The sequence below is a fragment of the Chrysemys picta genome, chromosome 12 (assembly GCF_011386835.1).
Source record: "Chrysemys picta bellii isolate R12L10 chromosome 12, ASM1138683v2, whole genome shotgun sequence".
NCBI classification, from domain to species: Eukaryota; Metazoa; Chordata; order Testudines; family Emydidae; genus Chrysemys; species Chrysemys picta.
In genome coordinates, this window is record NC_088802.1 from 12491630 (window position 1) to 12519606 (window position 27977).

General features: G+C 46.6%; 2 protein-coding genes across 11 annotated transcripts in view; both read left to right on the forward strand.

The window, feature by feature from the left end:
• LOC112061420 (tripartite motif-containing protein 10-like) overlaps positions 1 to 22227 on the forward strand; it is a 28470-nt gene extending 6243 nt beyond the window's left edge. The window contains exons 1-6 of one of the 3 annotated variants that reach the window (XM_065564656.1): positions 3079 to 5262; positions 14560 to 14790; positions 14933 to 14955; positions 15667 to 15782; positions 18032 to 18112; positions 19900 to 22227. In XM_065564656.1, the coding sequence (XP_065420728.1) occupies positions 5134 to 5262; positions 14560 to 14790; positions 14933 to 14955; positions 15667 to 15782; positions 18032 to 18112; positions 19900 to 20417 (1098 nt within the window). In that variant the 5' untranslated portion in view covers positions 3079 to 5133 and the 3' untranslated portion in view covers positions 20418 to 22227. The other 2 variants (XM_065564658.1, XM_065564657.1) reach the window with 2 other exon arrangements.
• The window catches only part of LOC103305721 (butyrophilin subfamily 1 member A1-like), a 281081-nt gene that overhangs the window by 181563 nt on the left and 71541 nt on the right, over positions 1 to 27977 (forward strand). The window lies entirely within an intron of this gene.

Here is a 27977-nt window from a genome sequence, read left to right on the forward strand (position 1 = left end):
GCGCACATAAATGCCCGAGCAGGTGCCATGGTGCCTGCGGGCACCGCGTTGGGGACCACTGCCGTAACCAATCATTATACTAAAATGTTACTAACCAATCCTTACATATTGTAATGTAATTCTCTAACCAATTATATTCCACCACTTTAATTGATTTACACCTAGAAAAATTAATTATAAAACAGACAGAAACTATCAGAGAACCAGACAGAGATCATACAGACAAACAATGGGGAAATGGGGACCATAAAGACAAAACAATAAAGAAATGAGGATTTCACAACCACAACTACTGATAAGTGATTTCTTGTCAGACAGGATGCTACCAAACTAAGTTTTCTTCGACCATCTTAAGATCTATTTCCTTATCTGGTGATAGTGGGTGCCATTAGGACAGGGTCTCCTTCTTAACAGCCTGATATTAACATTTTTTTTAATGTAATTTAGCTAGAATGAGAGGATGTGACTTCCTGCTTCTCAGCTAATGGCTGCAGCTCTTCTAATCTGGCCACAGACGAAGACCTTAGGCTTTAGGCCTTACAATATGGCTACAGAAAAAGGCCTTATCCTTACAACTCCACTGCCCTGGGAAGGCCTCCAAAGGTGCCCAGGAGCAGCCCTTGACCTTTGTCCCTGCACCTCAGGGCAGGTGGAAGATATGGGGTTCCCCACAGCAGCCCAGGCTCCCTGGCAGCTCTTACCACAACCCGGCTCTGACTTCCAGCCTGGCCAGGGGACAGGACCTCAAGGGGAAGAGGAGGAACAGTGGGCAGGGCATGATCAGCTCCTCCACTGCGAATCGCAGCCCCTGCCTCTGCTGCTTCCTGCCTTCCCAAGGCTCCTATGCCCATATGAAAAAGTGGAGAGACCCCTGGACCCTCCCGGATCTGGCACCACTGCACTATTTTCTGCATTGAAGTGCTTCTGAAACTGAGACTTAAGCATCTTAAACAAGGACTTTGGGACCCAACTGATTGTGTGTATCCAGGATAACATTGTTATCCCATGGTCAAGTTCACGTTGCCTTGTATTTTTTGTGGCCACAGAGCTATGGAAGAGAAGATAGCAGAGGTGATTTATGGTCCTGTGTTTAGGGAAGGTTTGATGACATGCCTGTGAGAGAGGCAAAGTAACATATTGTGAGACAGATTGTTCTCTGCCATGTGAAAAGCCTCATTTTCATGAGCAAATCTGTGGGCATGGTTAACCCAGGGAAATTATTTTTCATCACTACTTTTGAACAAAATTATTTTTGTTTCTGTGACAGTGTACCCCTACCCCATAAGGCTTTATGGGGGGGATGCTTATAAATGTATGTATGATATAACTGGAATATGTTTTGTGCTGCCTGTGCCATGTAATATATCTCCATAAAGGTTATGGTCTACTATATCTATTCATCCTATCTATACACATATATCATTTTCTACTTGAGGTTAAGAATTTGGGCTGTATACTTGCTTGGTTTCTAAGTAAGCTTTGGGAGGCATTTGATCAGTTTCTTTAGGAAGGAATTTGCAAGGGTAAGTACCTGATCAGGAAGCACTTGGGGAACAATGCATCTTGGAATGCTCCAATCCACATAAGAAGTCTTCCTGGAGACATACAAGATACCATGTGGACAATGGCTTTGGCCTGTAAAGGCTGAGTCATGCAGGGACATGTGACTTGCCCAGGTGACTCCAGAACTCCATCTTGGAGCTGGACTTTGCATAGGAGGGAGGAAGGGGGTCTCCACCCACAAGAGAGAGTCTATTTAAACCCGTGGGAGACCCCTCCATTTTGTCTTCAGCTGGCTAAACAAGGAGTCTCTCCATCCCCCCAGGATACTTGAAGGAAACTGGAATAAAGGACAGTAACTACAGGGGGTGTGAGTGATTGCTGGACCCAAGCTAAAAGGAGATTAGCCTGTAAAAGGGAGCATTCTAGAACTGGTGAGGAACTTATCTGTATTTAGTGTGATTAGACATAGATTTGCGCATTTTATTTTATTTTACTTGGTGACTTACTTTGTTCTGTCTGTTACTACTTGGAACCACTTAAATCCTACTTTCTGTATTTAATAAAATCACTTTTTATTTAGTAATTTACTCAGAGTATGTATTAATACCTGGGGGAGCAAACAACTGTGCATATCTCTCTATCAGTGTTATAGAGGGCAAACAATTTATGAGTTTACCCTGTATAAGCTTTATACAGGGTAAAACGGATTTATTTGGGTTTAGACCCCATTGGGAGTTGGGCATCTGAGTGCTAAGGACAAGCACACTTCTGTGAGCTGTTTTCAGGTAAACTTGCAGCTTTTGGGCAAGTAATTCAGACCCTGAGTCTGTGTTGGAGCAGACAGGAGTGTCTGGCTCAGCAAGACAGGGTGCTGGAGTCCTGAGCTGGCAGGGAAAACAGGAGCAGGGGTAGTCTTGGTACATCAGGTGGCAGCTCCCAAGGGGGTTTCTGTGGTCCAATCCGTCGCAGTTTCATTTTTACAATTTTATTTTTTAATGAATCAACTGAAAAAAATGTCTTTCATAAAACAAATGGAATGGAATAAAAACTAACATTTTATTTATTTATTTGTATTTTTCCACTATCTACAAAACAATTTACGATCTGGAGCAGAAGCAGAGAGAACAGAAGCCCAGACATCCCAGCAGCCATGGCCTCAGGGACTCCTGTACGGGAAATCCAAGAGGAAACCAACTGTCCCATTTGCCTGGAATATCTGACAGACCCAGTCACCATACAGTGCGGGCACAACTTCTGCCAGGTCTGCATCACTCAGCACTGTGAGACATGGGCAGAGCTGGACTCTGACCCCTTGTGCTGCCCCAGCTGCAGAGCCCGAATCCAGAAAGGGGCTCTCCGAAAAAACTATCAGCTAGCAAATATAGTGGAAAAAATCAAACAAATAGATTTCAAACCAGGAAATGAGAATCTGTGTGAGAGACATGGGAAACCCCTGGATCTGTTCTGTGAAGAGGACGGGGAAGCCGTGTGTGTGGTTTGTTGGAGATCCTCAGAGCACAAATCTCACACAGTGCTTCTCATAGAGGAGGCTGCCCAGAAATACAAGGTAGGAAACACTGTGGATCCGGGTTAATTCAATTCTTTCCTTTTCAGATTCAGTCTCTCAGAGCCACAGAATCTCCTAATTTCCCAGATTTTCTCCATGATCTCTGGATCCACCTAAATCTCTGCCCTGCAATCTCCTTCCTCTGTGCAGGTGCAGGGAGCCCTGGCCACTGATGCCCAGGACCCAGCCTGTCATTAGGGAGACATGGGCACCAGAGCTCCATGTGAGGCACTTTCCTCACACACAGGACTGAAGCCAGATGTGGCTGTGCTGCTGCCAGGCAAGGCATGGAAGGCATGAGCTGAGCTCACCACACCCCTGACAGCATGGGCAGCGGGTATCAGAGGCAGGTGAAGGCATTGCCTTCCCAAACTGCCAGGTGTAGCCCCACCCACACTCCGTCCTCAGGCACCTACCTGCAGGGCCGGCTCTAGGTTTTTTGCCACCCCAAGCAAAAAAAATGTGGCTGCCCCCACCCCAGAGCCCTGGGCTCTCCCCCCCCAACCTGCACCCCATGCTGCCCCAGCTCTTGGCCTCACCCCACCCCCTGCCACCCCAGCCCTGGGCTCTCCCCCCGCCTCCACCTGCACCCTCCTTCCGCCCCAGCCCTGGGTCACTGGTAACTTGCTCCCAGGGCGAGTCATTCAGCAGGAATTTTGGATGTGCACAGAACACAGACAGGATTGGTTCCCATATGGTTACAGAACTGCAGTAAAGTGGAACCATTTTCAGCTTGTGTGATTGGAGGATATCTGGATGCATATTCTAAGCCTGTCCTCCATCAATGAGAAAAAGTTGAGGTGCCTTTATTATTATTTTGCTCCACTCTTTGTTTCTATGGGGAATTTGCCAATGCGATATCACTGTCTTCCTTTCAAACAGTTAAAACTTAAAAAAAAAAAAAAAAAGGCAATGGCTGTTGAAAATAGCAATTCCAGTCCTAATAACCACTGGGAAGCATTTCTTGCTCAATTTATTCTACTTTTTCAACAGCAAATTACAGTGGATCAGTATATTTGATCTGGGAGAAATGAAGTAACAGCTGCCCAAATTGAGCTTGAGCACTCCTGAATTTTGAGGTGTTCAAATCTGGAAGGCAGGTGCTGGATTCCCTTTCTGAATATTAGCTAAATCTGGAAAGGAAAAGTCAATTTCTACTTCCATGGCTCAGAAGTGGAAATCCTCCTAAGTGCCTGATACTGTATCTAAGGCTGCCCAGGACCTCTAGCAGAGCCTCCCCTCCCTTAGTTTTCATTTTAAATTCTAGTAGGATCCACATACCTCCCTTGCTAGGTTTCAGATAGAGAGGGGCACTGTCCATTTAGTCCACCCAATTCCTTCTTTGGGGGCTGCAAGGTGAGGTCACACCAGTATCCCTAATCCAGTCTGGGGAAGTCTTCTGAAGGGAATATCTGGGCCAAAGCCTTCTACTCCTTTAGCATACTTGTTCCCCATTCACAGTGTCACCCGGCTCTAGCAATGAGCTCTCCCTTCACAACAAGCTGCAGCATGAGGTTTCAGCTACCATACTCCCTCCCCCTCCCTTTCCTGTTAACAGTGGCCAAGGGAATGCTGGGAAATGTAGTTCTTTCTCTGCTCCAGGGCTGGCTGTATAGGCAGGGAGCTAACCAAGGAACTACAGCTCCCAGGGCCCCAGGTTGGTTCTCAGCTCCCAGGCTGGATCCCTGCCCGCTGCTGCCCCTGCAAATGGGCTGCCCCAAGCAGGTGCTTGCTTTGCTGGTGCCTAGAGCCACCCCTGCTTCCGTGGCGTCTCCCGAATCCTCAGTCTCCTGGGGCTACCTGAGCTTTAGGCTGGGGCCGTGCGCCATCCCTGTGCTTTGGGGCCATGGGGCACTGGGGCCACATTCTGCCCACTTAGCGGGTGGGTGGGAGGTTGGGGGTGCTCAGGGACTGGAGTCTTGCCCCCATAGAAACAGCTGAGTTTAGAGGCTGCACAGGGGGCAGGAGGGAAGAGGGTGTGTGGGGAACACCAGGAGGCTCTGAAACTGTTCCGTGAGGAGGATCTAACTTCAATCTGCTCCGTACCCCTCTCAACCATCTAAATGAAACCTCTGAAATCCTTTATGGTTCTTCAGGAACAAATCCAGGCCCCTTTGAAGACTCGGTGGGAAGAGAGAGAAAAGCTTCTGGAATTTAAAATGACTAGAGAGAGAAAAAGCCAGGAGTATCTGGTAAGGTGCCTGTTGTTATAAATTGGCAGGGACTGGCTCTGGGAGGTCCCTTTGGAGGCAGATTCCTATACGGCCTTGGTGAACATGGACTTGTGTGTGTTTCTCCATGATCATGGATTGCTGGGTTAGATTCATGTGTAGACAAGCCCTAAGCTTCCATTTCAGCTGATGAGTTAATGTCTCGCCCTTGTGGCTTTCAGAGAAATCCCGCAAGTGAACAGAATGTCACCTGTGAGGTGCTGTCCACTGTGTCTGGTCATTCTGTGCATTGTTAACATATTTGTTCTTTTTTCTTCCCTGGCATCTGTGTCAGTGTAGTACTGAGTCCTGCCTCCTGCTGCTCTGGGTTTGAATTCAGAGACCATGAATAACAATATGCTGACCATAACAGACATGGAACATCCCTTTCAGAGGGATACAGGGGCCAAAAAGGAAGGTGTGAGAGTTCTCAGCCTAGTACATACAGGCATAGGTGCAGACTTCACCTCTAGCCAGGGGGTGCTCAATCCCCCACTCTGCCCCTGGTCTGTTATACCAATAACATAAAAACTAGCAGGATTTTATTAAAGGGGATACAGCAAAATGCCACATTTATTGTGAATACAGAAAGAATAATAGTAAGCAGTCAGTTTATAGCTATAACATGCCATTCAGTTTCACATTCATTCACACATTCATTCATACACACACAGGTTCTGCAAGGTTGTTATCATAGTTACCAGCCTTAGAGTTGCTTGTGCCAAGCCATTAGCCAGGTGGTTTGGACACGAGGATGGAGCCAAGTCTTGTCAGAGGCGCAGCCGATGCTCCTGGAGGGTGGTTGCAGAACCAGACTCAAAGTTCTCAGTCTTCAGAGTCTGTCTTTATAGGAATTCATCCTCATTCAAATCTATAAGGTTTGCTTTGTCATGCTGCTCTTACGTTTGAAGTGATCATCAATCACTGTTCTCAGGTTTGAAATGATAGTCCATCATGCAGATGGCACAGCAGTGACAGCTTGTTGTTATCTTGTTCTTCAGTTTTTCGGCCCCTCCGTCCTTGGCGTAGTTGGGGGTGGATTCCAGTTTGCCCTACGGGGTCATCCAGCTATCTCCATCCTGCGCATTCTTCGGCCAAATGTTCCTGGGTAGTTATTATTTATTAGGCTGGCACTTCAACCTTGTATTACTCATTCAAACATACATTTACAATCACACCCTATTTCACTTAACAACTATTCTCAAATCATTGGGGCATGACAGACTCCAATGAATCTATCCATGTGTCACAGGGTCTGCACAGGTTCCCTCCCTCTCGTCCCTGTGCTCTGTGCTTAGGCTTGTCAAGAAAAGGGTTCCAACACCTCTTTCAGGAGTTTCACCCGTGTCTCTTTATTTACAGTGCTTAGTGCAATCCCAATTTGCCCAACACCGATCCCCACACTGACGCTTCCCTGGGTCTTCTCGCCCTTGAGGCTTCCTGCAGCCGGTAGAAACAGAACTGCAGTCCCCCTCTCCTCTCCCCTGGCTAACCTCCTGTCTAAGCCTTTCCCTGGGCTTATATCTCCCCCCAGTCACCAGCCCAGCTGGTTCCACTTGTCAAAGTTAGACTCAGGACTCATAGTTTGTCAGACCACTCTGTTTTATTAGCACAGCGCTCTGCTAATACATTCAGATAATGTGAGCCTCCATGCAAGATTCAAACAGATAAAAGGGTGTGAACTAAACAAAGGGACAGAGAGAGCAAAATTGTAAAATATGCATGGAGCACAATATGCATATCCTGCTTCCTTGTTAACTCTTTTAACACTAAGCACTAAGACTAGTGCTTCACCAATTGCCCTTAAGTGGCAAGTTAAGCAGTTAATGTCTGCTTTCCTGCCGCCCTGGCTTGCAGCATTTCTCATTTCTACTTAAAGGTACATACAGCATTCTTTAATTCATTCTATTTCTTTAATATAATTCATTTCACTTTCACAATCCCTCCTTTTGGTCAAGCTTATGCAAAGACCAAAAATTACTGGGTTCCACATGTTAATAGTTCTTTATCTCTTCGTTCATCAATGATATTTAACATCATCATATTAGCACTCTGTTTTGGGGCAGTCACCTGGGTGGCATACCTTACACAATTCTGGATACAACAGGAGATTAACTGAAAACATACAAAAATCATTAGGATTCCGCACAGGATAGTCAGGGCTCCCTGAAACAACCAGTTTCCTATGCCAGAGAAATTGAATAGGTTACTTAGCCACTTCCATAAAGAACTCGGCTCTTCATAGGGAAGATATGCAATTTGTTCTAAGTGACTAGCGCGATCTATTACCTCATTGGTGTCGTCAGGTATGAACACACAACATTCTTTTCCAATGAGAGCACAGGTCCCTCCTTTGGCCGCCAGCACTATGTCCAATGCCTGGCGGTTTTGGGGGGCCATCTGTCAGATCGCCCCCGTTTCTTTGGCCAGGGTCTTTAAACTCTCTCCGGCTTCATTTGCCATTATTTCAACTACTGCTTGTAACCTCAGGAGCCTTTTTCCATGGTGTATTACTCCCCCAAGTGGGATAAGGGAACTGTCAATGGCCTCTTCCCAGGTCAAGGAGCTTATGTTATTTACATACCATTGGGCATCTGATAAGTCCCTTCTTCTTTGCCTGAAATTACGAAGGCGTTCTCGTGGGAAGGACCCTAGCACTCGGAATTGTGGGAAGAGTCGGGCGGGATAACAGATACCTGACCAGTTAGCTGGTAACACAGTATAAGCTTTGGTCCCACAAACCCAATGATGGCCTATTAAGGCTGGGAAGGGTCGGTTGCACCCATTTGTCACGTAGGTGCCTACAAAGGAGGAGTAATATCCTCCAAAGGGCACAGGGTAATTCTCCTTACGAGGAGTGGTGTTATTTGCATGGCATTGAAAGATTGTATTGTTTTCACTAAGATTACTGTAGGGGGAACATGAGATTGATTTTTCTGTTTGATCCCAGGTCGAGAAAAAATTCATATCCCCATACCCGGCCCGCCACTCTTTAGTTTTGTTCGAATAATCCCATACACAATTGGCCACAATATGCTGAAGGCAATGACTTTTTCCCAGATCCAGCCCTGTCCCATTACACACCCAACACCAATGACCTTTTCCCTCCACCACACTTATCCATTTAGATACATTTATTCCCACTGCTTCCCAAGTGTCATTATTGTTCCATGTTTTGTTAAACGGACGAGGTCCTCCAGTGAGGTCTGGGGAATTGAGTGGGATTGCCAGGACAGGAACACCAGCTTGAGAGTGAGCTGGGATGTGGCTGCAGACCCAGCAATTAGAAATATTAAGAGTCTGAGCTATCCACACTTGCTGCTGGAAAAAGAATGGTCATTGTGGACTCCCCAGACCTTAAGACACCAGCAGCCGAGGAACAGGCGCCACCAGAGGCTCATGTTGGAGGCAAGGCCCTTCCGGTTCTGACAACCTCAACTGAGGGAACCGCAGTCACGGTTTTACATCCACCAGGCAGCAGGCGCTAGGCTCACTACTGCTTCTTTTTGGGCCTTTCTTTAGGTCCTCGTCTGCTTCTAGCAACCCTTACGATAGCGTAGATGGTAAGGTATTGCAGGCTGTTCCTCTACGTCTTCTTCTGGAGTCAAAATTGACTCTGCATGGTCCTGAGGTGATTGGTTTGCTGTGGGGGTGCCTTCTTACACTGCGAAGCAGGTATGCACGCTGTGATGCCAGACTGTTTAACAGCCATCTGGATAGTAAGCAGTACCTGATGATTCTTTGATGTCCTTTAAGTCTCTTTACTTCTTCTTCCTTGACTCTGGCTATAACAATGGCCTTCACACCTTATCTTTTCCTGATGCATATATTCCTTATTCACACAGATTGAGAATACAAACAGTAGTATTTTATATGGAGCAAAAAGGCATTGCAAATTAAACCTTGCTAAGTTTTACAATCAATAACTAAGACAATTTACATTGAGACCCAGGCCTTCCATGTTCCTCTAATCTACTTAACATAGACACAATAGAGAATCCTGTTTCTTACTTACTAAACCTTAAAACAAAGAAATGTATATTTAACTAGAGGCCTACTTTTTAATACATATAGGAAACCATAGTAGACATTATAACTTATTTTAAAACAAAAGGGTGACCATAATCAGTCATAAGGATTGTTCTGGTCTGTCATTCCTTTCTGCTATTCAAAAAGGGTGGCTGACAGGGATGAAATCAAATCATACATTAATTCTTATGGGACATTATAAGATCCTGCTCCTACATATCCCCCTTTTGACACTAAGATTATTAATCGCCAGTGTCACTTCTTATTTAGTCCACGTAATAGAAAATACTGGGAGGTGATTTGGGCCTGTGGCTCTAGCTTTGCATACATTTGTTTTATCCAACAGCACATTTTAAACATTACAATTAAACACATACAATTTAAAATCAAAACCAATTAGGGTTAGTAATATTAGTACGCCATTAGTTGTGGGAGACCATTCAGAAAATATATTTTACCAATGGTAAGCTGTTATGTCTTTCTGCAGTGGCAATTCTTAACATGTTGCCATTTGCATGTATAATATGAATGGTTCGGTTTCCCACATGGCCCTTTTGTTTGTTTTAGGAACTATGTTACCTTTTTATCTTTTGTAAACACAGTACTTACATTACATTTACATTTGTCTATTGGAAGGTTGCTAACACTTCCATTCTTTTAAAACACTTCCCCCCCCGAAGAATTAACACATACACATAGCCCATTATCCAGTACTTTGGTCTCATTATTCATTTTATCCCACATACAGGATCCTAGTGAGATGTCTTTACTACAGGGCTTTGGAGCAACAGGCATGGATAAGCATACCCACTTTTATTTGTTTCTTATTAGCTTGTCCTGTCGCTGATATTAGCTTTTTCTGAAAGACAAAAATAACATTTTTCTACCCCTTTTGGGATGGCATTTATTATTGCTTAAAATATTCCTTTCTTTTACAAATACCCTTGCTGATTGCAGGCAAAACAAGAGGAATTACCTCCATATTTTCCTGTGTTTTTGTTCTATAGGCAGGCCAGGTTTTAATGGCTTCTATCTTTTAAGAGTTATGGGGAAATTATCCCACTGTTCAGTCATTAAATCCATGAGGTGATGTACCTCAGTTTTCCCTTTACAGCAGACCAAGGTTACAATGTCTTTCCTGCTATATTAAGCTTTAAGTTTATTCACAGGTAACAGCTGAAAATCATCATTACCATAAAGGATTTTTTTTTTCAAAAATCGTACACACTATACATTGTTACAGGGGTACTTATTAACATTAAATGTATTTTAATTAAAGGTATCTTGTTATACCTGCCTTTTGTTTAGACAATTTGTTTGCTGACCAGGTATGTTCTTTATCTGCAACTTCTTTGTGCTGGCAGTTCTCTCACTTCCTTTATCAGTTAGATAATTTGCATCCACACAGGCTTGGCTTTTGGATTCAAAACCATTAGCAGAGCTTAGAGACTCTGTCTTAAAAGGAACACAATTAACTTTTACCAGAGTTTTGATCACTTTTAACTCTTGCTTCCAAAACACACACAGATCTGAAAAAGAAAACACAGTCTATTGTGGCTCCATTGTCTTTATTCTTATCCTACAGCTTTCATTTGCTATTTTGTTAGAAAAAAAACAAACAAACAGAATCCAGAATCTCTCCCTATTCTTCTGATTTTGACTGCCCTGCTGCAGTCATGACTTGGTCTTTATTTGAAAACATTTTAATTTTGTAAAGAATCAAGTTACCCCTTAAGGGTTAAATACCAAATCTCAAAGTCAACCAACACTGATTACCTGTGTCTGGCAAAAAGGTCTGTCAGTTTTGCAACTTTGAATTAAAGAGTCATATGGATTTTTACTGGCATTATAAACAAAACAAAACCAATTTATCTTAAACTTACAAAACAGGAGTTTTACAAACCTCACATATTCCCACAGACAGACAGATACATCCCTCTTACACTGCTTTGTTTTTACATAGCTGTACATAGATTACATTACCTTTATACATTTGGGGCAGTTAAGTTCCAATAGAACCCCCCCTATGTTCTTTTAGCAAATTTGACTCAATTGTCCATAGTTAAATGATTTTAATTAGATAGTCTCTTTACCTGGATTATTTACAGACATTCCTCTGGAAAAGGGCCCATTTTTCCTTTAGAATGGCTGCAAAGAAACCAAGAATTCTTTTAACAAGATCCTTTTTAACATTTTCACAAAGTTTAACTGTTTAATTCTCTCCAGCCTCTGTAGAGTTAACTTTTCACTCTCTTTCCTTAAATCACTTGTTTATTTCCCAAAATGACACCTTTATAAACTCAGATTTCACCATTTTAAGTATTGTTCCAGGGGTTCATACTTGCACTTACTCCTGACACTATGCCCTTAGGGCTTCCAACCTGTTTTTGTTTGTTTGTTTTGTTTTGTTTTTAGTTTCTTTATCTGTTGCTTGCCTGCTTGTTTGGGCCCAATCCTGCTTTTTCCAATGAACCATTTTTGTGAGTGATATTGTGGTCATTTCACAATTTTGAAATAAATGCTTAAGGAAAGGGACCAGGAAGGGTGGGGACTAGTTGAGGAGCCCACCCTCCTTGCTGAATTGGTAATGGAACACTAAAGAATCAGTTTCTGAGGCAGACGAGGAAGGGGAACAGAACAAGGGGCATTTTATCCTTTTTACAATGAGAGGGGAGTATGAAGGGAGTTGGGATCGATCCGGGGTTGTTGTTTTTTTTTTTTTTTTCAGAGAAGAGGGTGAAGGGGAGCGCTCAGTCTGGTGGTGGGAGAGGAGGCTTTTAATAAAGCTTTTAATTTATTATTTGAATATTTGAGAGAGGCGAGTTTTGATTTTGTCCACCTACGATTTGCCTCTTCCCACCACTGCATAAACCAATTAACCTCTCCTTTAGCCAATTTAGTTTTAGGCTGGCCGAGTTTGTTTTTTAAGATGTCCACTCGGTCCTTGTTCCAAGGTTTTAACAGTTGCCACTGAGTTTTGGGATCTCCCTTAGTTAGCCTAGACCATTTTTCCAGAAATTTACAGGAGTTCGGACCCTTCCTAAAACTGAGCCGGCGTTCCTTTAGGGAACTGTCCCGACTTAGACGTCTGGTTACCAATACAGGAGGACTTTACACACACCAATCACACAAGAAGTTAATTTGGGTTTGTCAGAGCGATGCCCGGTGCACCACACAAAAGGGGCCCACAGGCTACTGACTCAATCGCCCTTGCTTTCACACTAAGGGTTTTACCCAAGGTGTGGTGCGGCTGCGATTGTGCAGATTTCACTCACTCAGACCGCGGGGACAGGAACCCCTTGGTCGGCCGATCCCCGGACGGAGATGGCACCCAGACTCAAACACTCCACAGGAGGATGGATAGACACAGAGACAGGACAGTCCTCAGTCCAGACAAAACACAGAAATAATTACCTGACCAGATTCTTGATGTCAGATCCCGGGATCCCTACCAGAACAGAGTGGGAACCAACAGGTTCGATTGCGTAGACCTCACTGTGGTCGTGCATCCTTCCGTTCAGGAGGAGGACTGCTCGGGCCAAATGCCCAGGTGCCGGCTACCACAGTCGTCCTACAAAAATGGTCAGGAATCACACAGCCCCAGTGAAGACGGTTGCCATCTCGGTGGAACCTCCAAATTGTCAAAGTTAGACTCAGGACTCATAGTTTGTCAGACCACTCTGTTTTATTAGCACAGCGCTCTGCTAATACATTCAGATAATGTGAGCCTCCATGGAAGATTCAAACAGTCTTATTTATACAGATAAAAGGGTGCGAACTAAACAAAGGGACAGAGAGAGCAAAATTGTAAAATATGCATGGAGCACAATATGCATATCCTGCTTCCTTGTTAACTCTTATCGATCTAAAACTAGTCCTTCACCTTAAGTGGCAAGTTAAGCAGTTAATGTCTGCTTTCCTGCCCACCTGGCTTGCAGCATTTCTCATTTCTACTTAAAGGTACATACAGCATTCTTTAATTCATTCTATTTCTTTAATATAATTCATTTCACTTTCACACACTTGACTCAGCTGATTCCCCTGAGCCTGCCCTCATTAGGGCCTGCAGCTGAGCTCCTTGCTGAGTGTCTGGGCTCATAGGAACTAACTTTCTCTGGTAATGGTGGGTGCCCGTGCCCTCCCGCCGCTGTCCCTGGCCCGAATCCACCCATCCCTGCCCCTGTCCCCATTCCAACCCCATCCCCAAAGACCCCACCCTAACTCTGCCCCCTCCCTGCCCCTATTGGATCCCTTCCCCAAATCCCCGCCCCGGCCCCGCTGAGCACCCACCAATTTTTTTCCATGGGTGCTCCATCCCCAGAGCACCCACGGAGGCAGTGCCTATGTCTGGGCTCCCATACCCAGCCGCTCTGCCGGGAAGCCGAGGGTGCGGGGGGAACCACCCCTTTGGAAGGGCATCCAAGGGTTGTATACCTCTGCCCTGCCACACCATGCCACTTGTCACATATGAAAAGAAAACAAGCAAGATAGGAATGTAAAAGTGGAGTAAAAACCAATCTTGTTCCTGAGTTTAGAAAAACCATTTGTAACATGTTGTTATCTTATCACTTTTAGGACAAACTCTTTGTCTCGGAATGTTTTTCTACAATTAGCACAGACCTTGCAAACTGGCAGGCCAGTTTCAATTAGCACAAACTCAGCAGGTTGAGAGAGCAGGCTGAGACACATATTTCTTTCTAATGGTCAGGCCAAATGCGGGGTCTGTTCTGGAATCATTCTTTCTTACATTTTCCACAACATAAATGTATTAATTATTATTTTTTATCCAACAGGCCTTGCTCCCATTCCACTTCTTTCCCCAATACTCTGCCCCTGCCCAGCCTCTTCCTGCCCCTGCTCCACCATCGCCCTGTCCACATGCTATCCCTTCCCACAAGTCCTTGCCACATTCCAGCTCTTTCCCCTGCCTCCTGGAGCATCCCAAACAACACAAAACAACTGTTTCAGGGCAGGTGAGAAGCACTGGGAGGGAGTGGGAGGAGTTGGTCAGTGGGGGTGAAGGGGGCAGAGGGGGAACTTGGCTGCTGGTGCGTGCTGAGCATCTGCTAATTTTGCCCCGTGGGTGCTCCAGTCCCAGAGCACCCACAGTGTCGGCACCAATGCACACAGGGTATAGTCAGTTGTCAGAAATTTTCAAAGAAATTCTCTCTGTTGCACACTCGCCACTCCATAAAAGGACCCCAGGCGCCATCCATGTCTCTGACCAGCCCTTGCCCTATTTTCATACAGAAACAAACACAAACCGAGAGGCAGAAGATTGTGTCTGAATTTCAGCAACTGCAGCAGTTCCTGGAGGAACACGAGCGACTCCTGCTGGTCCACCTGGAGAAGCTGGACGAGGAGATTGTGAGGATCCAGAATGAAAATGTCAGTAAACTCTCCGAGCAGGTTTCCCGTCTCAGTGAGCTAATCAGTGAGATGGAGGGGAAGTGTCAGAAGCCAGTGAGTGAATTTCTGCAGGTGAGACTGAATGAAAAACATCAGCACTGGAGCATAGTAGCTGGGGCAGGGCCTTCCTCCCCCATATTTTCTAAATCCCTTCCCTGGCACCCCCTGTTTGTGTCAGATGGGACTGAGATTCTTTTCTCTCTCTCTCCTCTAGGATGTCAGAAGCACCTTGAGCAGGTACATGGCTCTCACCCTCCCCCTCACACTTCACAACGCTGGGAAAGAGCTTGGTGGTGATGTTAGCACTGCATCTCCCCAGGGCTCTACAGCCAAATGTGTGGGGAAGGTCACATGTTGGATATAAATCTCTCTGATCAACGTCATCCTGAGGTCCTCACACTTGCACAGAAGACTCTGGAATTCTCCATTCAGTGGGAAAGACTGACCTCAAGTATTTCCTACAGATGTCACATCCCTGGGGGACGGGCTGACTCAGGATTGTGGGGATGGAATATAGGCCTGTCACTGCTGGAGCCCTGGTCACCATTTAGCCCAGGCCAGCAGCCTGACGGCTGTTTGGAAACCTGTGTGGAATGAGCTGGGGAGAGGGGAGGTGGTGTCTCAGTCTAGTTCCTAGTGGTCAGATTTCTATAGCACTTCACCCAGGAACTTCCTGTCCCTCAGAGCATGGAGGCCAAGGAGTGAATTGACCATGGAGACTCAATTCCCCCTTTATCCCCAGAGCTGATCTCTCCAGGCCAGAGTTGAAGAATATTAATGGTCCTTTGAGGGAAACATTTCATGGCCATGGCCTCTGTTGCACCTGTTCTGAGGCTGGGAGAAGTCGAGGAATTCTAACTCCAGGCCCATTAGAGCAGCAACTCACTAACCAGAATTTATAATGAGTCACTCAATGAAATATAATCACGTGAAATTGTTTCTCTCTAGGTGTGAGAAGAGGAAGTTTGAGCAGCCAGAGGAGATTTCTCCTGACCTGGAAGAGCAAGTCAGCGATTTTTCCCAGAAAACTATTGTGCTATCGGAGACTCTGGAGAAGTTCAAAGGTACCTAAAATGGATCTAGGAATGGTAATTGGGATGACCCGCTGAGACTGTGGGAAGAGAATGGTGTTGGTCAATTGGGTCACACTTAGATGATGCTTCTATTTAATTGTTGAGTGAGAATGCCCTGCACTTGGGGTCCAAGACAATCAGATGGATTAAGTCAAACCTTTATTTCTACCAAAAGCCTGCCTTGCCATTACAATTACTGTAAAGTAAGAAATGTCTCAAAGACTTTAAGGCCAGAAGCGACTATCACACTCATCCAGTCTGACCTTCTGTACATTGCAGGCCACAGAATCTCGCCCACCCACTCCTGCAATTGACCCCTAACCTCTGGCCGAGTTACTGAAGTCCTCAAATCATGATTTAAAGACTTCAAGTGTAACAGGTTGAGCACTCGCCGGTGCAGCACCTCATGCTGGTCATCCTGGGAATTAGCTCTTCAGCTCCGAAGCGCCCCCTTCTGGCCGGTGTCTCTCCTGCCTCAGGCCCCCTTGTCCCTCCTGGACCCCGGTGCCTCTTACTTTGAGGTTCTGCCCACAGCAGTACCCCCACACTCTGGGTCTCCCCTCCCAGGGGAAGCCCAACCCTGTATACCCACCTTGCCTCAGTGGCTACTGCCAGTCATCATCTAGCCCCATTTCTCTGGGGCAGCCTGCAGTGCACAATGTCCACTCATCATTGGCAAAGGGGTTGGACCTGCTGCCTTTTTATCCCAGCTGTCTCCCTGCAGCCCTAGTACCATCCCTGGCCCTTTGCAAGGCCTCAGCCTGGGACTTGCCAGGCCAGAGCTCCCCAGCTCTGCCTGCCCTTCCCCAGCACTGCTCTGTCTGAGGTACCCTGTGCTCCCAGGGCCAGCTGTGGCCTACTTGGGAGTGGCCCCTGCTGTGGCTGCTTCCCCAATCAGCCGACCTCAGCTGCTTTTCACCTTTTAACTCCTTTTATCCCAGATACAGGGTAACTGCCCCGCTACACAAGTTACAGAGAATCCACTATTGACACTAGTTTAAATCTTCCACTGACCCATGCCCCACGCTGCAGAGGAAGGCAGAAAAAAACCCAAAGGCTCTCTGTCCATCTGACGGGGGGGAAAATTCCTTCCCCACCCCAAATATGGTGGTCAGTTGAATACGCAGCATTTTGGCAAGACCCAAGAGCCAGACACGTGGCAAAGAACTCTCTATAGCTCAGAGCCCTCCCCATCTACTGCCCCATCATCAGACATGGGGCACATTTCTCAAAGGCAGACCCAGCCCATCACTGTGCTCTGTACCCATTTGCAGCTAGTCTGGGCCAAATGGGCTGTAGGGAAGGAGAAAGCCCCTCCCCCACGGTGAGGGATCCCTCCAGCACAGGCGCCTCTTGTGCCTCCTCCACAGCAGCTGCAGGCACAAGGCGTGTTCCTGAGAGGGCTGGGAATGGGGTGGGGGGGTGAGGGTGGGAGGAAGAGGGAGGGGGTGGATGAGGGACGAGGGACAGACGGACGTGGGCAGTGTAAAGCTGGGCCTCTGACACTCTACACACTGGGCAAGACACACGGGGCCGTTGTCATAGGGATGTAACTCTGGCTGACTTCAGAACTTCCTCAGCCTGTGCCAAGGTCTGCACCGGCCCCTGCAGCCACTGAACAGCGGAGTCACAAATGGCCCCTCCCCTCTCTCCTTTCGCCGGTACAGGGGTGAATCTGGCCCATGGAGCCAACCTTCCCCCGCCTCAATTTCCACATTTATAAAATGGTTTTATTATTATTTCTATTTCTGCCTATGGAGGACAAGGCCCCGTCGTGCTGCTCTCTGTAGAGACGCTGAGTAAACAGACCCAACTGCTCACAATTAGAGCCAGGATTTCACAAACTCTCAACATCCCGTTAGTGTCAAAGGGAACCAAGTGGGTAAAGTTACTTTTATGCCAAAGTCTTTGTACGATCTGAGTCTAGGTTACGACAAAAGGCAGTAAGTGAACAAGACAAACCAACCAGAGTCTGAAAGGTGGGAGGGGATGATGAGGGAAAAGTAAATCTTTCTTATAGAGTGTCTGTCCTGAGATGGTTGTGAGGCTGCAAGGATGCTGGCTCTAGTGCTGGGAGATGTACAAATCAGAGAGGAAAGAGACGGTTTCAGATCTCTTGATTTTAAATAAATGAGTGTGTTTCTGTGCCTCTGTCATAATTACTAAACAGTTTCAGAGTAGGGACACTGTTATAATATGAAAGCCTGAAATCTCACCTCTCTTCTCCTTTCTCCCTCCAGACACTCTGCTGTCTGAATTGCAGAGAAAAATCATTTTTCTTTCAATTGAAGAGGGTGAATCATTTGCAGCACACAGACAGGGTGAGTTTGCGGGTGAAAATGTCTTTAAATTATGAGAAAATTCCAGAGAAAACATCTTCATGAGATCGTAGCTAAAGTTACCAACCAAACTGACAGCGACCATGACACTCGTAGTCCTAAAAATAACACATCAAATGGTAAGGAGATCCAAGGGCCGATGTCCCCCCCACTCACACACACACCCTTTTAAAAGTGGGATGACTAGGACACTTTTCAACATGGGCATAGTTTGGGGGAATACGGCCATGTTGCCCCCACAAACTGCAAGTCTTGGGCAGATGTGGAGCATCGCAGGTAGTGTCTGTGCTCTTTGGGCAGGGAAGCTGATCAGCTCCTCTCTGTGTAGTGCAGCCTGTGCCCGTGGCACCTACTTCTTCCTGGTGCTGGCCTCCCTCAGTGGCTCCACCCCTGCTCCACTTTCCCTGAGGCCCTGTCCCCTGGCCAGGTCAGAAGCCAGAACCGGGACACCACCCAGGGAGCCCAGACTGCACTAGGGAGCCCTGGCACACCCCAGGGAGCGGGGACATGGGCCGGGGGCTGCTCTCAGAACCCCAGACCTATGTCCTGGGCAAGTGGAGTGTCAGGGGGTCTTCATAGTGGGCAAGTCTCTCATCCTGGCCAGGGGGCAGGGCCTCGGTCAGGGCCACGGAGGGAGCGGGGCCACACAAACACCCCTGACACCACCCTTAGTGCTCAGTTCATGCCCATTCTGATGAACAGAAACACTCTTAACTGATCAGAGGGGTAGCCGTGTTAGTCTGAATCTGTAAAAAGCAACAGAGAGTCCTGTGGCACCTTTAAGACTAACAGAAGTGGGCATTCAACCATGAACGCTTATGCTCCAATACTTCTGTTAGTCTTAAAGGTGCCATAGGACCCTCTGTTACTCTTAACTGAGTTGCACCCGAACAGAGCTCTGTGCCACATCCCTCTGCTTCACCCGGTGCAGGGAGTCTCCTCTTCACTCTTCTCCAACATCCTGCGTTTCCTTTGGGCAGGGCTGGACTCTTCCATTGGAGCTGCTATCTGCTTCCTGGATAGGGGAGATGCTCTTCCTGTGATTCCGGCAGCTCCTCCCTTCTCTCTGGGCTGGGGATGGGGCTACCCCACCCAATGCAACCTCCCGCTCTCTGGTCTTAAGCAGCTCTTCCCCAATGCTGCACCTTCCTCTCTGTTCCCTGGCCTGGGAGTGGAAGCTTCATGAGGGGAGGGAGCTTCCCTCGTGGGGCGGGGGAGGTTAAAGCTGGTATCTGCCTGCCTCTTCTGCTAACTCCTCGATAAAAGCTTCTAGCACCTTCTCGGCTGTGTCTCTGCCACTATGAATGGGGCAGCACCAGGAGCGGGATCTGGGAGCTGCTGAAGCCTCTGTGATAAATGAAGCAAAGAGTCCTGTGGCACCTTATAGACTGACAGATGTATTGGAGCATGAGCTTTTGTGGGTGAATACCCACTTCTTTGGCTGCATGTGGGTATTCACCCATGAAAGCTCATGCTCCAATACATCTGTTAGTCTATAAGGTGCCACAGGACTCTTTGCTGCTTTTACAGATCCAGACTAACACGGCTATCCCTTTGATACTGTGATAAATGAGAAACTAATGAAGTGGGACCCATTACAAAGACTGAGGAGCTGCAGTGACATCTCTGCTCACTCTACCAGAGGCAGCTCCCTGGGATCCAGGCCTATCCCAGCCAGAACAGGGCTGCTGGGGAGTGTGAGAAATGGTCCCAGCCTCCCCCGGGGCCAAGCTCTGCCTCTCACGCTCTGATTCTCTCTCTTCCCCCAGTGAATGTGACTCTGGATCCAGACACGGCTCATCCCCAACTCGTCCTGTCTGAGGATGGGAAAAGTGTGAGCTGGGGAGACACACGGCAGCAACTGCCCAGCAACCCTGAGAGATTTAACACTATGCTGTGTGTGCTGGGCTGTGAGGGATTCACCTCGGGGAGACACTGCTGGGAGGTGGAGGTGGGGGATGGAGGATACTGGGCTGTGGGAGTGGCCAGAGAGTCTGTGAGGAGGAAGGAAGAGATCCGCCGTAGCCCTGAGGGGGGGATCTGGGCTGTGCAGTGGTGCTGGGGGGGTCAGTTCCAGGCTCTCACCTCCCCTGTGACCCCCCTGCCCCTGAGCCGGGTCCCCAGCAGGATCTGGGTTTGTCTGGACTGTGACCGGGGGCAGGTGACATTTATCGATGCTGGTGACGAGGCCCCTATCTTCACTTTCCCGCTGGGCTCCATCCCTGGGGAGAGAATCCGACCCTGGCTCGGGGTGTGGGCGGGATCCCGGCTCAGCCTGTGTCCCTGAGACACGCAGCAGAGGGGGGAACAGGAAATCAGCCTCGCTAGCCTCATGGGCCCCAGTCTCTATGACCTTGGAGGACTCCCATCTACCGAGCCCCTGGCTCCTCATCTCTCTGATCCCTGGAAGCTCCTCCCGCTCCCTCTCTTCAGCCCCAGGGATGGGAGGGAGAACAACCCCTGGGGCTGTAGGAGGGGCAGAGGGGCCCTGAGGGGCAGAGGTGGGGACTGGGCAGGGGGAAGAACTTACAGCCGGGCTGGGGACAGGCAGAGGTGTGGGTAGTGAGGACACAGTATGAATCAATCAGGGTTGGGAAGGTGTGGCGAAGCAGCAGCAGCAACAGCGTTTTGTACAGATCTAAAATAACAAGGAGTACTTGTGGCACCTTAGAGACTAACAAATGTATTTGGGCATAAGCTTTCATGGGCTAAAGCCCACTTCATCAGATGCATCGAATGGAACATATATTTCGACCTTTAAAGTCTGTTACTGAGTGTCCACGGAGGTTGAAGTGTTCTCCGACTGGTTTTTGAATGCTAAAATTCTTGATGTCTGATTTGTGTCCATTTATTCTTTTGCATAGAGACTGTCCGGTTTGTCCAGTGTACATGGCAGAGGGGCATTGCTGGCACCTGATGGCATATATCACATTGGTAGATGTGCAGGTGAATGAGCCCCTGATGGAGTAGCTGATGTGGATAGTTCCTATGATGGTGTCCCTGAATAGATATGTGGACAGAGTTGGCAATGGGGTTTGTTGCAGGGATGGGTTCCTGGGTTAGTGTTTTTGTCGTGTGATGTGTGCTTGCTGGTGAGTATTTGCTTCAGGTTGGGGGGGCTGTCTGTAAGCGAGGACTGGCCTGTCTCCCAAGGTCTGTGAGAGTGAGGGATCATCCTTCAGGATAGGCTGTCGATCTTTGAAGATGCACTGGAGAGGTTTTAATTGGGGGCTGAAAGTGACAGCTAGTGGCTGTAGACTGCATTTGCTCCACTCCCTCAGACAAAGACAAACACCCGTTGCCAACTCCGTCCACATATCTATTCAAGGGACACCATCATAGGATCTAACCACATCATCCACTCCATCAGGGGCTAATTCACCTGTGTATCTACGATGTACATTGGCCAAACCAGACAGTCTCTAAGCAAAAGTGGCAATTTTTCAACAAACAACTTCAAAAACAGATTCCAATGAGAAACTGCAGAACTGGAATTAATTTGCAAACTGGACATCATCAAATTAGGCCTCAATAAAGACTGGGAATGGATGGCTCACTACAAGAACTAAAAAACTAATTTCCCCATGCTAATTTGCCCCTACTGTGACTCACACCTTCTTGTTAACTGTTTGAAATGAGCCACCCTCATTACCACAACAAAAGTGCTTTTTCATCCTGTTGATAAAAGCCCACTTTAATTGATTTGTCTCAGCCTCCCACTGGGTAAGACAACTCCCATCTTTTCATGTAATGCTATATATATATATATATCTTCCTACTGTATTTTCCACTCCAAATATCTGATGAAGTGGTTTTACCCCACAAAATTTTTTTTGGGCATAAGCTGTTAGTCTCTAAGTTGCCACAAAGACTCCTTGTTGTTTTTGCTGATACAGACTAACACGGCTGCCACTCTGAAACCTTGTACAGATCTGTGTCCTTCGATCTCATTGGGGTCTCCCAGCCCGGGATCAGCAAGAGGGGAAGGGATAAAATCAGGGAAAGAAGAGAGCAGCTAAGGGGGATGATCTGTGACAGGGAGGAGAGACACAGGGAAATAAACAGGGATGGAAAGTGAGGGCTAGAACAATAATGAATAGAAAAGGACATTATGGAAGGAAAGAGGACATGAGCGGGATGGAGAGATTCATTACATGTTACTGAAATTGAGACTATAACTCATGAATTCCTGAGATTGATTCCAAGGCATTGGTGCTATTGTAGTGCCATAAAGAAAATTGTTCTCAGTAGCTGAGGAATCTCCTTCCCATATGCTGTGGTTATTAAAGCTCCTTCTCTGCTCCTTTCACTGTCCTGCTTTCCACCTACTTACTGTAAATAAAACATTACAAATAATCCTTCTTGTTTCTTCCACTTTAATGTTCCAGCTGCAGTTGTTGTGGGCAGTGTCATGGGATTTGCTTCCCAACTTGGTTATGTCCCCCCAGCCCCATAGGGAATACCGTGCCCAGGAGGAGAGTTTGGGTTTTACTGTGATGTGTCACAATCCAGCCTTTGCTCTTTGAACTGTACACAGCCATGTCAATCAGGAGTTGCTCAGCTGTGCTCTGCGGAGAGGTGACTGGTTACACAGGGGGCAATCCATGAAGGGACTTGGGTGTTGCAATGCTGAGCATCACAGTGAGTATTTTTTAGACAGCAAGAAAATAACAGGAACAGCAGCACTGTGACCCTCAGAGCTGAGTCAGGGGCGTAAAGTCCCTAGACAATGCATGGGCATCACAGGCACCTTATAGTGCGATTCAGAAAAAACAGCTCATTAGGCAGGGAGCCATCTAAGCTAGACAAGGGGAGATGCTGACAAGGGGAGGGCTGTCCTGAGCCCTTCCCCCCTCACAGACAGGTGCCTAAATCAGGGCTGCAGAGGCACATCTATCTCTGCTAAGGAACCCACAGATGGGAACCCAGCACCTGGAGTTTCTTGCTGGACTGAGGTAGGCACCTGCCTCGCTCCACACAATTTGTGTGTGGGGGGGAGGAGGAGGTTTTCGTGATGTCACCCACCTTATAACTTTTACCCTCTCTGTGGTTAGAGCACTCAGCTGGAATGTGGGACAGCCAAGTTCAGTCCTCCCATCACACTGTCTAGAGTAGCTCACGAATGTGAGTACCAACCTCAGGGCAAACAGTTACAAACCAAGGCACAAACCCCATGCAGGTTTTGAGTTCTGTATATAGATTTCACGACCAGGTATCAAATGTGAACCCCTGGATCAGTATAACAGCCTGAACGTGGTGTCACAGGCCGCCCCCTTGAGTACTCCTGTCTATCTGGCTGTTTTTCTGCCTCCTCCCCTGCTGCATCTCCCTGCCCCTCCTGGTGGGGCTGCCACATTCCCAGCAGCAGAGTCGGGGAAGCTTCTGCACACAGTTTCTACGGTTAAAGCCACCAGCTGCTCTATCCCAGCCAAAGAAAACGGTGGATGATGTGGAACAGGACAGAGCCTCTCCCCAGACCAGGAAAAACCATGAATAGAAACCTTCCCACCCCAAGGCAACGGGAGCAGGAGGTGGGAGCACTTATGGGAGAGCCTCTCCCTCATCCAGAGACAGGAAAGAGCCCCCCTCAGCAAAAGGCAAAGGGATGTCTCTGAATTTAATATTTCACACATGTAGAAATAGTCACCAGAACCCACCGGGTCAGAGTTAAGGGTGTTTGGATGCTGGGCACTGAGAAGGTTTCTGTCAGGGCCGGCTCTAGGCACCAGCAAAGCAAGCGGGTTCTTGGGGCGGCACATTTGCAGGCAGGGCCAGCTCTAGGTTTTTGCTGCCCCAAGCAAAAAAAAGTTTGGCTGCCCCCCCTGCTTTTTTTTGGCTTTTACACATGTTTGCACTTTGCCATTTTGTTTTGACTGTTTAAATTTTTAAAAAAATGAAAACAGAGAATTTGTAGTTAGTGAAATAAAACAATTTCCTACTAGTGCAATTTTGACATTTAATTTTAACAAAAAGGGCTGGTCTACACTGCGGGGGGATCGATCCAAGATACGCAACTTCAGCTGAAGTCGAAGTATCTTGGATCGAATTACCTGGGGTCCACATGGCGCGGGATTGAGGGCCGTGGCTCCCCCATCGACTGCGCTACTGCAGCTCGCTCTGCTGGAGTTCCGGAGTCGATGGTGAGCACGTTCGGGGATTGATATATCTCGTCTTAACAAAACGCGATATATTGATCCCGGATAAATCGATTGCTACCCGCCGATACGGCGGGTAGTGAATACATACCCAAACACAGTTACAAACAATTTGAGTTCAACTATACACTGTAATGAAAAACGTTAGTGTCTTCCAGTTTCTCATAAATTAAAAGAATGTATATGAACTGAATTTTTCTGGTTTTTATAGTTGCGTAGTCTTTTAATAAGTCAATGAAATCTAATTTTTTTGCAATAGTACTTTCAATTGAAATTAATGCCAGTCCTGACATAGGATTTTGAGACATGGTGGACCTCAAATAAATTTTTAGTAATTTCAGTTTTGAGAAACTGCACTCACCAGAAGCCACTGATACTGGTAATGTTAAAAGAATGCGTAATGCTATAGCAGTGTTTGGAGTGAAAAAATCATTTCTTGCTATAAATTCTAATACTTTTAGAGGAGAAGTTTTAGGACTTATTAGCTCAGATAAAGCTATTAATTCATCATACAATTCTACTGCATCAATGTCAGCAGCGTTATCAGTACGGAGCGCTAAATGTAGGTCTTGGCACTGCTTCATGAGGTCTTCTTTGGAAAACTGATTTTTAATATTTCCAATATCGTATAAAAATTCAAAAGTTTCACAATGACCATGCAACTGACAAAATCTTTCTTCAATGGAAATTATAGCTACATCCAAAATACAATAGAAACATTCAACTCTAAACCATTCGTGTGGATCGAGAATAGGATCATCATGAGCCTCATAACAAAACTGTCTTGTTTTTTTCCGAGGACGAATGAATTGTTGAGGTGCAAACATTGGTTCAAAATCAAGATCCTCTGCTATTGTTGTTGCTTCTTTGACAGTTTCTTCAAATCCTTCATCTGAACGGTATTTTTTTAAATATTCCAGCGTTTTATTCAAAATCGTCTTTGCCTCAGATATGTCTATGGTTATGTTCTGCATAACTTTGCTGGTCAAATTAATTTGATTTAGAATATTGTGCCAAATAACCGTGCAACATGAAAATTGAAACTGCATCATTTTCTGAGCCAATGTTTCAGCTTCATGTCGAAATGAAGGATCATACGACAAGTCCTGGCTTATTTCGAATAATGCATCGTAAATCTCTCCTGATGAATATTGGAATGGTCTAATAGCTTCTATCCTGCTTTCCCATCTAGTTTGACTCAGAGGTTTAGGTGTGAGTTTTTGTTCAAGATGCTTCTTCAAGACTGCCCAACGGTGTGTGGAAGCACTAAAAAAGTTGTAAATTGCTTGCACTGTGGTAAAATATGAAATGCATCTTTAGATGATTTGGCGGCATCACTGACAACCAGATTGAGCGAATGCACATGGCAAGGAATGAAAAAAGCTCGATCGTTTAAATTCAATATTCTTTGCTGTACACCTGCATGTCGTCCTCGCATGTTTGAGCCTTTATCGTACCCTTGGTCGCCCATATTTTCTAAAGGTATTCCATAGTGTTCCAATCTCTGTAGAATTACATCTGTGAGGGCTTTCCCAGTAGTTTCGTTCACTGGTATAAATTCTAGAAAGTGTTCACAAATTTTCACTTCTGCATTTTCATCAATTTTCAGAAATCGTAAACTATTGACATTTGCTCGGTTTTGCTCAATTCTTGAGTACTATCAACTATAATTGAGTAATATTTGGCATGTTTCAAATTTGATAAAATTTCATTACGCACTCCATTAGAAATTAATTCTATTATCTCATTTTGTGTATTTTTACCCAAATAATGGGTGTGAATCTCTCCATCTTTCACTCTTCGTACATGCTCAGCCATAACATTATCAAATTTTGCCAATAATTCAACCAATTTAAATAAATTTCCATTGTTATTCTCATATAAAATATCCGAGGATCCACGGAATGCGAGGCACTGTTCGGCTAGGAAATTAATGATTGCCAGTAAATGTTCCAACACCACTTGCCAACGTAGAATTTCTGAATTTAGTTGACGTTGCTGTACCGAATCGATTGTTGTACCAGTTCGTAATCTGTTTGACAGCTCAATCCAATTTGTCAATGAGCATAAATGATTTTTTGATGTTTCATGTTCTTTCAAATGCTGATGCAAATTTCACCAGTAATTAAAACCTGCAGTTGCCAGAAGAATGTCCGAGTTACAGAACAGTTTGCAGCAAAAACAAAAAACTACATATTTGGTCTTTGAATACACTAACCACGATCTATTAATTTGTTCCCCATTTTTCATTTTTTTCTTCATACTGGATGGCATAAATCGACAATTCGACTCATTAAATGGATATTCAATTGTAGGATCTAGTTTTGAAGGACCTTTTTTCACAATAATAATTCGCATTGTATCAGTAATTATTGTCAGCCATATACTTGGGATCCGATCCTATGTCAGTCTCTCCACCTTCCAATAATTGTTCTTCAGTTTTAGATTTGTATAACAGTTCTTCATTGCTGGACTCTTCAGCTGAAGTAGTAAATCTTTGGATGGATTGTGATTGTTCGTCTTTATCAGTTAGCGAAGATAATCTTTGGTCAGATTGTTGTTCATCTTTATCAGTGGATAAAGGTAATCTTTGGTTCGATCGGTCTTCATCAGTTGATGAATAGTCACCTTCAATGCATTGCTTAGAGCTTTTTCCTTGATCGTCAACTTTTTTAAAATACTTTTTTGAAGTACGAGATAGTTTTTCTGATCCTTTTTGCCATTTCTCTCTTTGTTGCCGGTAAGCAGCACCAGAAAGTCATTTTGGTTTTTGTCCCGGCATTTTAGCCCTATAACCACTGGCACCGGAGCGAAATGGAAATTAGCGTGACTGGCACTCATAGGGCAGCACAGTAGACACAAGTAATCATGATTTGAGTGACTGTGTCACAACGTGACATGATATTTTTCACGTCACACTCCTATTGCACTACTGTACTTGCCATAGGTAAGTCATTGGGGTATGAGAGCTCCCCACGAGCTCGAATACACACTGGACCCAGCCCTGCTGGCGTTTTCCCAGCGCTGAGGCCGCCCAGCTGGGAGCCCGAGGGGCATGCAATGGAGAGAGCTCTGGGGCTGGAGGAGCCAAGGAAGAGGTGCTGGGCTTGCTGGACAGATGCTGCCCCTCTCTGCCAGGTCGCTCTCCCCCTGCAGGAGGAGAGGCAGAAGGAGACTCCAGGCACTGGAGTGCTGTGAGGGGCTGGGGAGGGAGGCAGCATCCTCTGGGGCTCCAGCAGGCAGAAGCTCCCCAGGGGTCCCAGGGACCCTCCCGCCTGGCCCGACTCTTACCTTGCTGCGGATCTGGCCGGAGGTGGATTCATCTCCGGTCACCGCTGCTCCCAGGGCCAGGGGTTGCGGCTCCTGCTGGATCCTAGCCCTGCTCATCCTTGGTCTTTGTCTTGGCCCCGGCACGTGCTGGGTTCAGCCCAGGTTGCCACTCTGCTCCCCTCTCCCCTCCCCTGGCAGGAGGTGGAGCAGAGGGGAGGAGGAGGCAGAGGCGGGGACAAGCTGAGGAGGAGCGGACCGCCGGGGTGCCATGTTCCCCCATCCTCTGCAGCCGGGGCAGGGCCGTGCTACCGGCTTCCGCCTCGGGGGGTTGGCCGCTGCCTGCAGGAGAGCGGCACGAACAAGCCAAGGAGCAGCCCATCCTCTGAAGCCGGGGCAGGGTTGCGCTACTGGCTCTGACTGCT